General features: G+C 29.1%; 1 protein-coding gene across 1 annotated transcript; it reads left to right on the forward strand.

Annotated features, from left to right (window-relative positions):
- The first annotated feature begins 558 nt into the window (after nt 1-558).
- Nucleotides 559-2,268, forward strand: LOC135136392 (26S proteasome regulatory subunit 8). Its single transcript, XM_064065641.1, has 4 exons — nt 559-710; nt 940-1,081; nt 1,128-1,351; nt 1,398-2,268. Exons 1-4 carry the CDS (start codon nt 693-695, stop codon nt 2,226-2,228), a joined length of 1,215 nt encoding a protein of 404 aa, XP_063921711.1. The 5' UTR covers nt 559-692; the 3' UTR covers nt 2,229-2,268.
- The last annotated feature ends 16,130 nt before the right edge of the window (nt 2,269-18,398 follow it).

An 18,398-nucleotide genomic window follows, 5' to 3' on the forward strand; every position in this document is an offset into this window, starting at 1 on the left:
CAATCTCTCAATTTTTCAATTTTTCGAATTTTTAAGTTTTTTGATTTCTCGATTTATGGAGATTTGGATTTTTCGATATTTTAATTGTCAATTCCTCAATTTATAAATTGTTCAATTTTTAACTTTTCGATTTTTCGATTTTGGCTTACTTCGGTTTCTCAATTGTTCGACTTTTCGACTCCACGATTTCTTGATCTTTTGATTTTTCGATTTTTCAGTCATCCAATTTTTTAAAGTTGGGAGTTTCGATTTCTAGATTTTTCGTTATTCTGTTTTTAAATTTTAGATGTTTGAATTTTACATTTTTTCGATTTTCAGTTCTTCGATATTTCGATTTTTCAAGTTTCGGTTTTACGATTTTTCGATTATTAGATTTCTCGATTTTTCGAATTTTCGAAATTCATAGAAAATAGACTATTTAAATTTGGCGCTTGCCTTTGGCGGTTGAGGACTCCAATGTCAATACGGGTGGTTTTGCAAAATCATCTTGTATGTCGCATCTATATTAACCTATGTTACAGATCTAGGGATTTTGGGGATTTTGGTGTTTTTTGTGGTTATGTTTAAGTCTGTCAAAAGTCAACATCGATGATTTTCGAGATTTGTCCTGATCAATCAACAAAAAGTGACTGTGTTTTCTGGTTGTAGAACGACTATTTTGGGGGCGGTTGTCTTCGAACAAGCTTATTAAAATGACGGTGATTAATAAGGTAAGCGACTTTCAATTGTTTGTGAAGTGTCCGTCACGTTTTCGGAAAAAACACAATGGGCGCAAATATTTCCGTTCCTGGGACTAGCGGAGGCGTAGTTACCCCCAAAGTGGCTTTAAAAGACGTAGTAATAAATGTTTCGTGCGACAAATCGACTGTGAATAAGCCCGGACGGAGCCAAGTTAAGCGGGGTACCAAAGTCGGGTTTTTCTAACGCCTGCCTTTCCAGATGGACGTGGATGGGGGCCCCAAAGGCGAGGGTTTCCGGTCGTACTACATCACAAAAATCGAAGAACTGCAGCTGATTGTGGCCGAGAAAAGTCAGAATTTGAGGCGTCTGCAGGCACAACGCAACGAACTCAACGCCAAAGGTACCCCCAAACGCGTGACAATCAAAGACTGATGACCCTGTTTCAGTGAGAATGCTGCGAGAGGAGTTAATGTTGCTCCAAGAGCAAGGGTCCTACGTAGGTGAAGTGGTCAAACCCATGGATAAGAAAAAGGTCCTGGTGAAGGTGCACCCAGAAGGTAAATTCGTGGTCGATATTGACAAAAATATCGACATTAACGACGTAACTCCCAACTGCCGGGTAGCCCTAAGAAACGAGAGCTACACCCTCCACAAAATTCTACCCAACAAGGTTGATTTTTATTTAATGATTTTGTTTTACTGATTTGATTTTCTAGGTTGATCCTTTAGTGTCTCTAATGATGGTGGAAAAAGTCCCGGATTCCACGTACGAAATGGTGGGTGGTTTAGACAAACAAATCAAAGAAATCAAAGAAGTGATTGAACTCCCAGTCAAGCACCCGGAGTTATTTGACGCTTTGGGGATCGCGCAACCAAAAGGCGTGCTTTTGTATGGTCCCCCGGGAACGGGTAAGACTCTTTTAGCTCGCGCTGTGGCCCACCACACCGAGTGCACTTTCATCCGGGTTTCCGGCTCAGAACTCGTGCAGAAATTCATTGGTGAGGGGTCGCGGATGGTGCGCGAGTTGTTCGTAATGGCGCGAGAGCACGCCCCTTCCATAATTTTCATGGACGAGATTGATTCCATTGGTTCGTCTCGGATCGAGTCGGGTTCAGGCGGCGACTCAGAAGTCCAGAGAACCATGCTAGAGTTGCTAAATCAGCTGGACGGTTTTGAGGCCACCAAAAACATTAAAGTCATTATGGCCACAAACAGGATCGACATTCTGGATCCGGCGTTACTCAGACCCGGACGCATTGACCGCAAGATCGAGTTCCCGCCGCCGAACGAAGAAGCCCGACTCGACATTTTGAAAATTCATTCAAGGAAAATGAATCTCACTAGAGGGATTAATTTGCGGAAAATCGCGGAGTTGATGCCCGGGGCTAGCGGGGCTGAAGTCAAGGGGGTTTGTACCGAAGCAGGGATGTATGCGTTGAGGGAGCGCCGAGTGCACGTCACCCAAGAAGATTTCGAGATGGCAGTGGCTAAAGTAATGCAAAAGGACTCGGAGAAGAACATGTCAATTAAAAAGTTGTGGAAGTAAAAATTGTAATTTTTGTTTAAATAAAAATATTAATGCGTAATTTCATTGTTTAAGTATATTATAGTTGGACAACCTAATACAAATTTTACTTCGCTTAAATAGTGAGCTTTAGGACAAGGAATTCAGGGGGCGTGGGACAAATTTTTCGTCAACGCGCATTTTCACTACAGTGAGCCAACGTATTAGGTTTATTTTACTCTAAATCAGATGGCGCCATCAAACATTAGCAAAGGCAAACACCCTTCACTCTGCTCTTATACGAGGAGTTATCCATAAATCCATAATTAACATTGTTCCGTAAACAGTAATGTGTATAAACATATATGTACAAAATATGAAAATATACTTGACATAAAAAATATGAAGCAACGCGTTGTAACGTGATAAGAAAGAATTGAATTCAAATTAATTTGACGCATATTTTTATTTGACTATATCTGAAGACTGACAGAAACTTTCCAAGGGTTTTTAAACTGGTATAATTGTTTAGTTTTACAAGATTAAAGTAAAACAAGATTTTAAGTAAAATTTAGATTCGTGGTGTTACAAAAATATTAACACAAAATGAAAATATATGTTCAAAGTAAATAACAGAATGACATAAACTTTCGGCGTTAACATTACAAATAATTACAAGAGAGAGAAAAACGCATTAAGAACTTAAGAGGCATGTTTGTAATATCGAGTTGTTAAAGGCTGCTTTGAAGACTGTTTGTTTCTATGAAAAACAATTGCTGTTATCGGACATTTTGGTAGATTTTGTGCCAAAAATACGAGATAACTAATTGTTTCTTGAACTAGTTTCCGTAACTTCTAAAATTTAAAAAGGATACGCCGTTCTGCTGTAATAAAATCTAGAATAAGGTCAAAATCACACTAATATTACATCTGATTTTGTTAACCACATGAATATAATTTACATTAAAATAAGTTACAGACATTGTTTGAAATGTTTATTATAGTTCGAAAACAGGATTAAATAAATAAATAAATAAAAAAAATGTGCAGTTTATAAACTTCAGAATTTTAGTATAAAAATAATCATGTTTGAAGCTTTATTTTGTCTGTTCCATTTTATTGGGTGTATTGGGCCCCTCCCGGGATATAACACCGACATCAGTGCACCGACCCAACGTTCTTCAACCGATGGGATGATTTATTACTTCCGTTATGCTGGCCCTACACACAGCGATTTGGTTTTCGGATTTTCGGCTAGATCTGCACAGTTAACTCTTTGCGCACTGCACACTGACATAGAATATTTTGTTCACGGGAGCATCAAAAATATTACGCCGAAAGCACTTCTTCAAGTGTTATTTTTTTTAAGGTGTTATATTTGTCAGCGTTTCCAAAATTTTCTTCTTTGCACAGGTCAACTAATTTTTCGTAAACCGCATTTTAAAATTTTTGTTATTGTATTTTTTACTTTTTAATTTTCTAAGGCACGAAAAAAATCCCATATAGGTTTCTATGAATTTATTAACGAAATCAACTGATAACTTGCGCGCCATTTTGTGTTAATTAACACCAATAGTGATTATGATAATTTTATAATTATCATTTTAATGAAATTGTGTTCTTCACTTCGCGAACGACAGCAAACAATTTAAAATTACCGCTAGTCAAGCACCTGAAAATCCATCTCTCCCAAATATGTCTTTCTTGGCACGATTTGTAATCCGAAGTCTCCCTCCACATGCAATTTTTCGTCGCCTGAGAACTTGTTTGATCTACAGACCAAAGCTCACTCAGGCCAATATCGGCTTTAAGCGATTTATCTATAAACCGATATTCGTTAGAGTTGATGTGATACAGTACATCCACTACGAAGAACTAACCCATTTCGACCATTGGACTTTACAACGAATAAGTGAACAAAGTTCTTGAACATCTTAACGATTTAATAATTAATGTTCCCGAATGACAAAATTTACATTTCAAATTGTATTATCAAATTACACTCTCCAAAATTTGTCACGAACAATGAAATGACGCATTCTCCAAATTTTACAATAGTAAAATTGTAGTTTGGCCCTGTTTACGGTTTATGCATCCGTGTTGAGTTTTCACCTTAGACGTCAAGATTTTTGGAAAAAAAAATCAACATTTTCCAATTTATAATGTTATGTATTTAAATTTTAAAAAGTAGAATAGTCCTGATCTTGTGATTTATACCAAAATACGCTATTGGGATTTTTCGGCTTGTCGATTTCTCGATTTTTCAACTTTAAATGTCTCAATTTTTCAATATTTCAATTTTGGGCTTTCCCGATTCCTCCATTCCTTAAATTTTCTATTTCTCGATTTTTTTATTTTTCGATTTCTCAATCTTACGATGTTTCAATGATACGATTTCTCAATTTTTGTCCTCGTCAATTTTACGGTTTTTAAATATTTCGATTTTTCAATTTTTCAAATTTTCACGTTTCTAAATTTTCAGTTTGCCGATTTCTAAAGTATTTTTTTTATTTGTCCATTTCTGGATTTCCTAAAGTTTCGATTTTTCACATCTTCAATTCCTCAATTTTTCGATTTTTTAAGATTACGATTTTTCAATTTTGCTTTTTTAGATTTTCGATTTCTCAATTTTCCAATTTTTTAATTTCTCAATTTTTTGAATATTTCTTTCAGTTATGAGATTTTTCAATATTTCAATTTTTCGACTTTTCGATTTTTGAATTGATGGATTTTTTTTGATTTCTCGCTTTTTTCCTTTTTGGATTTTCAATTTATTGTAAACTTTAGATTTTTCAATTCTGGGACTGTTTTAATGCTTCGATTTCTCAATTTTTAAACTTTTCGATGTTTTAATATTTCATTTTTTAAAATTCTAGGTTTTTCGATATCTCGAGTTTTCAGTTCTTCTATATTTCAATTTTTCGATTTTTTGAATTTTAATTTTTGATTTTCCAGTTTTTCTTTTTTAAAATTTTTCGATTACCTATTCAATTTTTTAATTTCTCAATTTATCGAATTGAGATGTTTCGTTGTTTTGATTGTTCAATTTCTCAGTTTTTCAATTTTTAACTTTCCTTTTCGGCTTCCGACTCCTCAATTTCTCGATCCTCCGATTTTTCGATTTCTCGAAGTCTCAGTTTTTGAATTTTTCGATGTTTCGATTTTTGGATTTCTCGGTTTTTCGATTTTTTTCTTTTGAGCTTTTCAATTTCTGGATTTTCCAATTTTTCAATGCCCCGATTTTTCAATTTTTTAAATGTTTACATTTCTTAATCTTTTGATTTTTCGACTTCCCGTTTTAGATTTTCTGTTTTTAATTGACGTTTTTTCAAATTTTCGATTTTTCAATTTTTCGATTTTTCAATTAATCGATATTTTGATTTTCCCATTTCTTGACTTTCGAGGGTTTCGATATTCCTGTTCTTCAATTCTTTAATTTTTCGGTTTTTCAGGTTTTTGATTTTTCATTTTTTAGTTTTTTAAGGTTTCGATTTTTCGATTTCACTTTTTGGATTTTTCGATTGCTTAATTTTTCGACTTTTTAGGTTCTCAGTTTTTGGATATTTCAGTTTTCAGATTTTTCAGGTTTTCCATTTTTCAGTTTTTCTTTCATATTTCAGTTTTTCGATATTCCAGTTTTGGGATTTTTCAATATTTCGATTCTTCAATTTTTGACGTTTATAAACTCTTTATTTGTGAATTTTTCAATTCATTGATTTTTCAGGGGTTTTTTTCAATTTTTCGATGTTTTCAGGTTTCTATTTTTCGACTTCACTTTTTTGATTTTTCGATTGCTTAATTTTTCGACTTTTTAGGTTCTCAGTTTTTGGATATTTCAGTATTCAGATTTTTCAGGTTTTCCATTTTTCAGTTTTTCTTTCATTCTACAGTTTTTGGATATTTCAGTTTTGGGATTTTTCAATATTTCGATTCTTCGACTTTTCGATTTTTGACTCCTGGATTTTTCGATGTGTCGATTTTTTTACTTTTTCGATTTTTCAATTTTTCGGTTTTGAAATTTTAGATTTATTAATTTTTAAAATTTTAGATTTTTCGATTTCTCGATTTTTCGTTTCAGTTCTTCGATATTTCAATTTTTCAAGTTTTCAAATTTTTCAAATTTTCGATTTCCTAATCTTTTGATTTTTCGACTTCCCGGTTTTAGATTTTCTGTTTTTCAATCGTCGTTTAGTCATATTTTCGATTTTTTAATTTTTCAAATTTGACTTTTATAAACTCTCAATTTTTCCTTTTTTTCAATTAAAGGATGTTTTAGTTTTCCCATTTCTTGACCTTCGAGTGTTTCGATTTTCCTGTTCTTCAATTCTTTAATTTTTTGATTATTGAATTTTTCGATTTTTTAAGGTTTCTATTTTTCGACTTCACTTTTTTGATTTTTCGATTTTTCAGTTTTTAGATATTTCAGTTTTAGGATTTTTCAATATTTCAATTCTTCGGCTTTTCTACTTTTGACTTCTGGATTTTTCGATGTGTCTACCTTTTCATTTTTTCGATTTTTCAATTTTTGGATTTTGAAATTTTAGATTTTTCGACTTATGTTTAATTTTTCAAATTTCGTTTTTTGATTTTTTCTCTTTTCCAATTTTTCAACTTTTAACTGTTTGTTTGACGATTTCTTCTTTCAATCTCTCAATTTTTAAGTTTTTTTATTTCTCGATTTATCGAGATTTGGATATTTCGATATTTTGATTGTCAATTTCTCAATTTATAAATTGTTCAATTTTTAACTTTTCGATTTTTCCATTTTGGCCTATTTCGGTTTCTCAATTGTTCGACTTTTCGACTCCACGATTTCTTGATCTTTTGATTTTTCGATTTTTCCACTCTCCAAAATTTGTCACGAACAATGAAATGACGCAATCTCCAAATTTTACAATAATAAAATTGTAGTTTCGCCCCGTTTACGGTTTATGCATCCGTGTCGAGTCACCTTAGACGTCAAGATTTTTGAAAAAAAAAATCAACATTTTCCAATTTATAATGTTATTTAAATTTTAAAAAGTAGAATAGTCCTGATCTTGTGATTTATACCTAAATACGCTATTGGGATTTTTCGGCTTGATGATTTCTCGATTTTTCAACTTTAAATGTCTCAATTTTTCAATATTTCAATTTTGGGCTTTTCCGATTCCTCCATTCCTTAAATTTTCTATTTCTCGATTTTTTTATTTTTCGATTTCTCAATCTTACGATGTTTCAATGACACGATTTCTCAATTTTTGTCCTCTTCAATTTTACGGTTTTTAAATATGTCGATTTTTCAATTTTTCAAATTTTCACGTTTCTAAATTTTCAGTTTGCCGATTTCTAAAGTATTTTTTTTATTTGTCCATTTCTGGATTTCCTAAAGTTTCGATTTTTCACATCTTCAATTCCTCAATTTTTCGATTTTTTAAGATTACGATTTTTCAATTTTGCTTTTTTATATTTTCGATTTCTCAATTTTCCAATTTTTTAATTTCTCAATTTTTTGAATATTTCTTTCAGTTATGAGATTTTTCAATATTTCAATTTTTCGACTTTTCGATTTTTGAATATTTCTTTCAGTTATGAGATTTTTTAATATTTCAATTTTTCGACTTTTCGATTTTTGAATTGATGGATTTTTTTCGATTTCTCGCTTTTTTTCTTTTTGGATTTTCAATTTATTGTAAACTTTAGATTTTTCAATTCTAGGACTGTTTAATGCTTCGATTTCTCAATTTTTAAACTTTTCGATGTTTTAATATTTCATTTTTTAAAATTCTAGGTTTTTCGATATCTCGAGTTTTCAGTTCTTCTATATTTCAATTTTTCAATTTTTCGATTTTTTGAATTTTAATTTTTGATTTTCCAGTTTTTCTTTTTTAAAATTTTTCGATTACCTATTCAATTTTTTAATTTCTCAATTTATCGAATTGAGATGTTTCGTTGTTTTGATTGTTCAATTTCTCAATTTTTCAATTTTTAACTTTCCTTTTCGGCTTCCGACTCCTCAATTTCTCGATCCTCCGATTTTTCGATTTCTCGAAGTCTCAGTTTTTGAATTTTTCGATGTTTCGATTTTTGGATTTCTCGGTTTTTCGATTTTTTTCTTTTGAGCTTTCCAATTTGTGGATTTTCCAATTTTTCAATGCCCCGATTTTTCAATTTTTTAAATTGAATTGGATCTCTCGATTCTTCAGTTTTGCGATATTTTAATTATTCATTGTTTTAAATTTTAGTTTTTTCGATTTCTCGATTTTTTGACTTTTCAGTTCTTCAGTATTTAAATTTTTGAATTTTTCAAATTTTTGCGTTAAATTTTCAGTTTTCTGATTTCTCAATTAATCTATTTTTGATTTTCCCACTTCTCAAAGTTTCGATTTTTCAGCTCTTCAATTCTTCGATTTTTCGGCTTCGCTTTATTGGTTTGTCGATTTCTCAATTTTTGGATATTTCTTTCAGTTTTGATATTTTTCAATACTTCGATTCTTTCATTTTTCGACTTCTAGATTTTTCTATTTTTTATTTTTGGATTTTCAGTTTTTTGTTTTTTATTTCAATTTCTCAATTTTTCAACTTTTTCATATATTAATTTTTAAATTTCTAGATTTTTCGGTTTCTCGAGTTTCCAGTTCTATATTTTAATTTTTTAAATTTCCGAATGTTTAAATTTTTTGAGATCTCAATTCATTGAGATTCGGATGTTTCGATGTTTTGATTATTCAATCTCTCGCTTTATCAATTTTTCCATATTTAAGTTTTCGATTTTTCGATTTTGGCCTACTTCGGTTTCTCAATTTTTTGATTTTTCGACTTCTCGATTTTTCGACTCCTCGATTTTTTTTGTCTTTTGATTTTTCAATTTCTCGATGTCTCAATTTTTGAATTTTACAATGTTTCGATTTTTCGATTTGTTGGTTTTTCGATTTTTTTCTTTTCGGTTTCTCGATTTTTCGATGTTTCGATTTTTGATTTATCCGATTTTTCAATTGTCCAATTTTTTAAATTCTCGACTTCTCGATTCGTTGATTTTTCAGTTTTTCGATTATTAAATTTTAGATTTTTTTTTTTGATTTTTTGATGTTTGGATTTCTCCATTTTTCAGTTTTAGGATATTTTAACTTTTCAATGTTTTAAATTTTAGATTTTTCGATTTTTTAGTTCTTCAATATTTTTTTATTTTTCCAGTTCTGGATTTCCTAAAGTTTCGATTTTTCACATCTTCAATTCCTCAATTTTTCGATTTTTTAAGATTACGATTTTTCAATTTTGCTTTTTTATATTTTCGATTTCTCAATTTTCCAATTTTTTAATTTCTCAATTTTTTGAATATTTCTTTCAGTTATGAGATTTTTCAATATTTCAATTTTTCGACTTTTCGATTTTTGAATTGATGGATTTTTTTTGATTTCTCGCTTTTTTTCTTTTTGGATTTTCAATTTATTGTAAACTTTAGATTCTTCAATTCTGGGACTGTTTAATGCTTCGATTTCTCAATTTTTAAACTTTTCGATGTTTTAATATTTCATTTTTTAAAATTCTAGGTTTTTCGATATCTCGAGTTTTCAGTTCTTCTATATTTCAATTTTTCAATTTTTCCATTTTTAACTTTCCTTTTCGGCTTCCGACTCCTCAATTTCTCGACCCTCCGATTTTTCGATTTCTCGAAGTCTCAGTTTTTGAATTTTTCGATGTTTCGATTTTTGGATTTCTCGTTTTTTTCCAGCTGCGTAAATTACGGGTTCAAAGGTGCAATTAGAGCAGGTATTCCTAAATTTTTTTAAGTGCGAAAAAAATACGGAATCCAGGTTATTAGTGTAGGTATTTCTTGTTTTTTGGGTACGACAAAAAAAAAACAGAATCCAGTTCATCGTCCATTCCAAATTTAATCAGAGTTTAATGAAAAGTTTTTAAATATTTTGCGTTTTTCTCCGCCGTTTGAATAGATAATGGAAAAATAATCACAGAATTGTTGATTGAATTCTTGAGAAAATTTTGTGTCAAATAGACACCTGGGTTGGTCGATTCAGACCAATTTTAGAAATTCAAAAAAAAAGGGGCAGACAAAGTTGTGTTTTTGTGTTGTGCTCTTTGAAGAAATATATAAAAAAATTGGTCTAAGGTTATTTCGACAGAACTTCTCTCGCTCCTGAACAAATCCAGCTTTTTCGAAAAATTATATGCTTTGAATTTGCAGATTCAATTTTTTTTATGATAAAGTAAATATATGTATGTAATGTTAGTAATATATTAAAATGGTACTTCCGGACCATTGAAAAAAGGCAAAAAGAGCTCAAAAATATCAAAAAAAAAAACATAATTTTTGTGGACTCCAAAAAGTACCCAAAGACCACCAAAAATTGGGTACACAAAAAATGTTGTTTTTAGATCCTTCAAAATGGCTTTTTACATCTTGATCAGGGTATTTTGTGTATTGGTTAAGATAAGACTGATTTTTGCAAATAATACCCTCTAAGAAAACAGAGGGCGGGTGGGTGGGGCTAGCACTTGCTAAGAAAAAACTGAACAGTAGAGACAGAGTAGTGACTACAACGAAGTGAGGGGGAGAGGGAGGAGCTTAATCTCTTTCACTATCACTTTCTATTTTTCTCTCTCTCTCTCTCTCGCGTTGTTTTCTTTCTCTGGTTTCTGCTTCTTTTCTCTCTCCCTTCAAAACAAATTCAGCTAAAAAATTACACCTCTTTTTTTCTATCCACTTCATTTTCCTTCACTCTTTTTCCCCTGCTCCTTTACCATTTCTTTTTCGTTCCCTCTTTCGCTGTTTACTCTCCTTGCCATTTTTTCTATTTCCCTTTTTTACTCTTTTTTCTCTCTTCCTTTTCTGTTAATTATCTCTTTCACAATTTAGACAAAAACTCGAGAAAAGTCATTGATTTCCTCTATAAACGAATTTCTGAGTTTATTAGACATTTAAAAATTTTTTCTTAAAAGGTAAATTAATTTTCTCATTACAAAAAAAAAAGAAATCATATATTTCCTTGAATGTTGAGATCCTGAGGTTGTCGAAGCTAAAAAATAACACTTTCGGATTTTTTAAACAAGATCAGTTTGAAAATCAAAATTACACGTTTTCATAGTTATTTAATTTTTCAAAAATTCGTCAAAATTTTGCAAACCTTAAAATCTGATTGTTGTTACGGGCCGTAAATGCCATAATGTATTTACCTAAACACTGTTGACACAAAAAATGAAAGACCTGGTTCGAAATTTCTCATTGATTCTCACAAAAATCGTCAAAATTTTCAAATGAAGATTGACTAATTTAAAAAAAATTATAATAAAAAATATCTGTATTTTCGTCGTAAGCAAGTTTTTTCCAGATCACTCACATCTGTAAAACTCAACTCCCACAAAGATATTTTACTATAATAAAAATAAAAGTTTCCCACCCACCCACCCGTTCCTAATGCGTTATCAATAACAAAAGAAAAAACTCATTTTGGTGAAATTTTTCTAAAAAAACTCTTTATCCAGGAAACATATTATAATAACATAGACATTGATTTCCTCTATAATCGAATTTTTCAGTTTATTAGACATTTAAAAATTTTTTAATAAAAGGAAAAATTAATCTTCTCATTACAAAAAAAAAAGAAATCATATATTTCCTTGAATGTTGAGATCCTGAGGTTGTCAAAGCTAAAAAATAACACTTTTGGATTTTCTAAACAAGATCAGTCTGCAAATTAAAATTACACGTTTTTCATTGTTATTTGATTTTTCAAAAATTCGTCAAAATTTTGTAAATCTTAAGATTTGATTGTTGTTACGGGCCCTAAATGCCATAATGTGTTGACCTAAACACTATTGACACAAAAAATGAAAGACCTGGTTTGAAATTTCACATTGATTCTCACAAAAATCGTCAAAATTTTCAAATGGAAATTACCGAATTTAAAAATAAAATAAAAAAAGATTTGTATTTTCGTTGTAAGCAAGTTTTTTCCAGATCACTCACATCTGTATAACTCAACCCTCACAAAGATATTTTTCTATATTAAAAATAAAAGTTCCCCACCCACCCACCCATTTTTAAAACGTCATCTATAACAAAAAAAAACTTATTTCCATATTCAATTTCCGGGGTTGGTGATTTGTTGAGATAACACCAACAACGCGACACCGATTTGACAATGTTAACGTTTTTATTCAATCATAAAAGCTATTATTAATTTGGGCTTCTATATTATTCAATATTTTTCCTGAATACTAGTTTTATTATCACCTAGTTAGCGTGGTTATTAATGTACTGTTCTAATTGAGGCGACCGATTCTGAAAAAAGCCGCGCACTTTGAACTAATTAGTCGTTAAAGTGTCTCATTTTAATGAGGCTTTTTGTGGATTAAATGAAATTATGGAAAGTTCTCGGTATTTTTAAGTGCCGAATAATGAAATGCAGAAATGTAGTTTGAAGCGATTAAAAAATGTAGCGTAATCTGTAACATCTGTGAGTATAGCGTTTGTAAGATTTATTTTTATTTGTTTATTTTTATCGGGCGATTTCTTCAAAAATCGCCGTCTTAAATAGACGTCGCTGATATCAGCAGCAATTTTTGTCGATTTTTAATGACTAAAATGAAAAAAAATTCACAAAATTACTACCACACGATCGAAAACGTGGTCTAGTAGGCCGTGATATTTATTTTTAAAATAATGTCAGAAGTTCTTTGACGTCATCAATTTTTTTGGAGGGATAATAAGAGAATTTTTGTTGTTTCCTCGTTCCAGGAATCCAAACATCCCCCGATGGTCGAGTGACGAACATCCCCGCCAGCATGGTGAACGAAAAAACGATTTTTCAATTGTCCAATTTTTTAAATTCTCGACTTCTCGATTCGTTGATTTTTCAGTTTTTCGATGATTAAATTTTAGATTTTTATTTTTATTTTTGATTTTTTGATGTTTGGATTTCTCCATTTTTCAGTTTTAGTATATTTTAACTTTTCAATGTTTTAAATTTTAGATTTTTCGATTTTTTAGTTCTTCAATATTTTTTTATTTTTCAAATTTTGACGTTTCTGAATTTTTAGTTTTCGGATTTCTCAATTAATCTATTTTTTTATATTCCGATTTCTCCATTTCCTAAAGTTTCGATTTTTCAGTTCTTCAGTTCTTCAATTTTTCGATTATTCAGGATTTTGATTTTTCAATTTTTCGATTTTTTAAGTTTGCGATTTTTAGACGCTGCTTTTTTGACTTTTCTGTTTCTCAATTTTTTAATTGCCTAATTTTTTGATATTTCGTTCAATTTTGTGATTTTTCAGTTTTTCGATTTCTCAATTTTAACTTTTCAATTTTTAAATTATTAATTTTTTTCGATTTTTTGAATTTCCAGTTCTCTATATTTCAATTTTTCAATTTTCGATTGTCCAATTTTTTTTTATTTTTCAATTTTCCAATTTTTCGATGTTCCGATTTTTGAATTAACCGATTGTTCAATTTCTCGATTTTTAAATTTTAGATTTTCCAATTTTAATTTTTTTGATTTTTTTATGTTTCGATTTCTCGATTTTACGATGTTTCAATGATACGATTTCTCAATTTTTGTCCTCTTCAATTTTACGGTTTTTAAATATTTCGATTTTTCAATTTTTCAAATTTTCACGTTTCTAAATTTTCAGTTTGCCGATTTCTAAAGTATTTTTTTTATTTGTCCATTTCTGGATTTCCTAAAGTTTCGATTTTTCACATCTTCAATTCCTCAATGTTTCGATTTTTTAAGATTACGATTTTTCAATTTTGCTTTTTTATATTTTCGATTTCTCAATTTTCCAATTTTTTAATTTCTCAATTTTTTGAATATTTCTTTCAGTTATGAGATTTTTCAATATTTCAATTTTTCGACTTTTCGATTTTTGAATTGATGGAATTTTTTTGATTTCTCCCTTTTTTTCTTTTTGGATTTTCAATTTATTGTAAACTTTAGATTTTTCAATTCTGGGACTGTTTAATGCTTCGATTTCTCAATTTTTAAACTTTTCGATGTTTTAATATTTCATTTTTTAAAATTCTAGGTTTTTCGATATCTCGAGTTTTCAGTTCTTCTATATTTCAATTTTTCAATTTTTCGATTTTTTGAATTTTAATTTTTGATTTTCCAGTTTTTCTTTTTTAAAATTTTTCGATTATTCAATTTTTTAATTTCTCATGTTAGCAACGGGACCTCGCTGGTGCTCCGATATGATGTCGCGCCAGCCGAAATTCCAGCCGTCTGAGGGTTGATTATCGTCGGTTAATATAAACATTAGATAAGATGCAAGGGAAGCAGTGAAGGGGGCAGTCTGTTCTTTCTTCTTGAGGAATAAAGACGTATTTGGATTTTGCTCTCGCGTTTACTTTTCCCTGTGTAATTTTGGGGACTTGATATCATTTGATATTACTCAATTTATCGAATTCAGATGTTTCGTTGTTTTGATTGTTCAATTTCTCAATTTTTCAATTTTTAACTTTCCTTTTCGGCTTCCAAGTCCTCAATTTCTCGATCCTCCGATTTTTCGAAGTTTCAGTTTTTGAATTTTTAATTGTTTCGATTTTTGGATTTCTCGGTTTTTCGATTTTTTTTCTTTTGAGCTTTTCAAATTCTGGATTTTCCAATTTTTCAATGCCCCGATTTTTCAATTTTCCAAATTGAATTGGATCTCTCGTTTCTTCAATTTTGCGATATTTTAATTATTCATTGTTTTAAATTTTAGTTTTTTCGATTTCTCGATTTTTTGACTTTTCAGTTCTTCAGTATTTAAATTTTTGAATTTTTCAAATTTTTGCGTTAAATTTTCAGTTTTCTGATTTCTCAATTAATCTATTTTTGATTTTCCCACTTCTCAAAGTTTCGATTTTTCAGTTCTTCAATTCTTCGATTTTTCGACTTCGCTTTATTGGTTTGTCGATTTCTCAATTTTTGGATATTTCTTTCAGTTTTGATATTTTTCAATACTTCGATTCTTTCATTTTTCGACTTCTAGATTTTTCTATTTTTTATTTTTGGATTTTCAGTTTTTTGTTTTTTATTTCAATTTCTAAATTTTTCAATTTTTTCATATTTTAATTTTTAAATTTCTAGATTTTTCGGTTTCTCCAGTTTCCAGTTCTATATTTTAATTTTTTAAATTTCCGAATGTTCAAATTTTTTGAGATCTCAATTCATTGAGATTCGGATGTTTCGATGTTTTGATTATTCAATCTGTCGCTTTATCAATTTTTCCATATTTAAGTTTTCGATTTTTCGATTTTGGCCTACTTCGGTTTCTCAATTTTTTGATTTTTCGACTTCTCGATTTTTCGACTCCTCGATTTTTTTGTCTTTTGATTTTTCGATTTCTTGATGTCTCAATTTTTGAATTTTACAATGTTTCGATTTTTCGATTTGTTGGTTTTTCGACTTTTTGCTTTTCGGTTTCTCGATTTTTCGATGTTTCGATTTTTGATTTATCCGATTTTTCAATTGTCCAGTTTTTTAAATTCTCGACTTCTCGATTCGTTGATTTTTCAGTTTTTCGATTATTAAATTTTAGATTTTTATTTTTATTTTTTTTTGATTTTTTGATGTTTGGATTTCTCCATTTTTCAGTTTTAGGATATTTTAACTTTTCAATGTTTTAAATTTTAGATTTTTCGATTTTTTAGTTCTTCAATATTTTTTTATTTTTCCATTTCTGGATTTCCTAAAGTTTCGATTTTTCACATCTTCAGTTCCTCAATTTTTCGATTTTTTAAGATTACGATTTTTCAATTTTGCTTTATATATATTTTCGATTTCTCAATTTTCCAATTTTTTAATTTCTCAATTTTTTGAATATTTCTTTCAGTTATGAGATTTTTCAATATTTCAATTTTTCGACTTTTCGATTTTTGAATTGATGGATTTTTTTTGATTTCTCGCTTTTTTTCATTTTGGATTTTCAATTTATTGTAAACTTTAGATTTTTCAATTCTGGGACTGTTTAATGCTTCGATTTCTCAATTTTTAAACTTTTCAATGTTTTAATATTTCATTTTTTAAAATTCTAGGTTTTTCGATATCTCCAGTTTTCAGTTCTTCTATATTTCAATTTTTCGATTTTTTGAATTTTAATTTTTGATTTTCCAGTTTTTCTTTTTTAAAATTTTTCGATTACCTATTCAATTTTTTAATTTCTCAATTTATCGAAGTGAGATGTTTCGTTGTTTTGATTGTTCAATTTCTCAGTTTTTCAATTTTTGACTTTCCTTTTCGGCTTCCTACTCCTCAATTTCTCGATCCTCCGATTTTTCGATTTCTCGAAGTCTCAGTCTTTGAATTTTTCGATGTTTCGATTTTTGGATTTCTCGGTTTTTCGATTTTTTTCTTTTGAGCTTTTCAATTTCTGGATTTTCCAATTTTTCGATGCCCCGATTTTTCAATTTTTCAAATTGAATTGGATCTCTCGATTCTTCAATTTTGCGATATTTTAATTATTCATTGTTTTAAATTTTAGTTTTTTAGATTTCTCGATTTTTTGACTTTTCAGTTCTTCAGTATTTAAATTTTTGAATTTTTCAAATTTTTGCGTTAAATTTTCAGTGTTCTGATTTCTCAATTAATCTATTTTTGATTTTCCCACTTCTCAAAGTTTCGATTTTTCAGCTCTTCAATTCTTCGATTTTTCGACTTCGCTTTATTGGTTTGTCGATTTCTCAATTTTTGGATATTTCTTTCAGTTTTGATATTTTTCAATACTTCGATTCTTTCATTTTTCGACTTCTAGATTTTTCTATTTTTTATTTTTGGATTTTCAGTTTTTTGTTTTTTATTTCAATTTCTCAATTTTTCAACTTTTTCATATTTTAATTTTTAAATTTCTAGATTTTTCGGTTTCTCGAGTTTCCAGTTCTATATTTTAATTTTTTAAATTTACGAATGTTTAAATTCTTTGAGATCTCAATTCATATTTAAGTGTTCGATTTTTCGATTTTGGCCTACTTCGGTTTCTCAATTTTTTGATTTTTCGACTTCTCGATTTTTCGACTCCTCGATTTTTTTTGTCTTTTGATTTTTCGATTTCTCGATGTCTCAATTTTTGAATTTTACAATGTTTCGATTTTTCGATTTGTTGGTTTTTCGATTTTTTGCTTTTCGGTTTTTCGATTTTTCGATGTTTCGATTTTTGATTTATCCGATTTTTCAATTGTCCAATTTTTTAAATTCTCGACTTCTCGATTCGTTGATTTTTCAGTTTTTCGATTATTAAATTTTAGATTTTTATTTTTATTTTTGATTTTTTGATGTTTGGATTTCTCCATTTTTCAGTTTTAGTATATTTTAACTTTTCAATGTTTTAAATTTTAGATTTTTCGATTTTTTAGTTCTTCAATATTTTTTTATTTTTCAAATTTTGACGTTTCTGAATTTTTAGTTTTCGGATTTCTCAATTAATCTATTTTTTTATATTCCGATTTCTCCACTTCCTAAAGTTTCGATTTTTCAGTTCTTCAGTTCTTCAATTTTTCGGTTATTCAGGATTTTGATTTTTCAATTTTTCGATTTTTTAAGTTTGCGATTTTTAGACACTGCTTTTTTGACTTTTCTGTTTCTCAATTTTTTAATTGCCTAATTTCTTGATATTTCGTTCAATTTTGTGATTTTTCAGTTTTTCGTTTTCTCAATTTGAACTTTTCAATTTTTAAATTATTAATTTTTTTCGATTTTTTGAGTTTTCAGTTCTCCATATTTCAATTTTTCAATTTTCGGAATTTTTAAATTTTCGATTGTCCAATTTTTTTTTATTTTTCGATTTTCCAATTTTTCGATGTTTCGATTTTTGAATTAACCGATTGTTCAATTTCTCGATTTTTAAATTTTAGATTTTCCAATTTTAATTTTTTTGATTTTTTTATGTTTCGATTTCTCGATTTTACAATTTTCCCATATTTGAATTTTTCAGTGTTTTAAATTTTCGATTTCGAGGATTTACTGTGTTACAGTAGTCATTAGTCATTACTCATCAAGAACTATTATTGCTGTGCGTTAAAATGCCTACATACTGATAAGCACGTACATACAAGACACATTTAAGGCTGTTTTAGTATAATTTTTGCAATTTTAAATTTATTTCTTGATGTCTAAATCGTATATATTTAAATGGTGATGAATATTTTGTGATACAATCTTAGGATAAAATGCATTTTAGTTTCAAAAATAATATGTATTTAATGATTTGACTACTGTTAATAAAAAAAATACGTAAGAA

Source organism: Zophobas morio, unplaced genomic scaffold (assembly GCF_036711695.1).
Source record: "Zophobas morio isolate AGI-343-1 ecotype UQ-CSIRO unplaced genomic scaffold, CSIRO_AGI_Zmor_V1 ptg000026l, whole genome shotgun sequence".
Classification (NCBI taxonomy): domain Eukaryota; kingdom Metazoa; phylum Arthropoda; class Insecta; order Coleoptera; family Tenebrionidae; genus Zophobas; species Zophobas morio.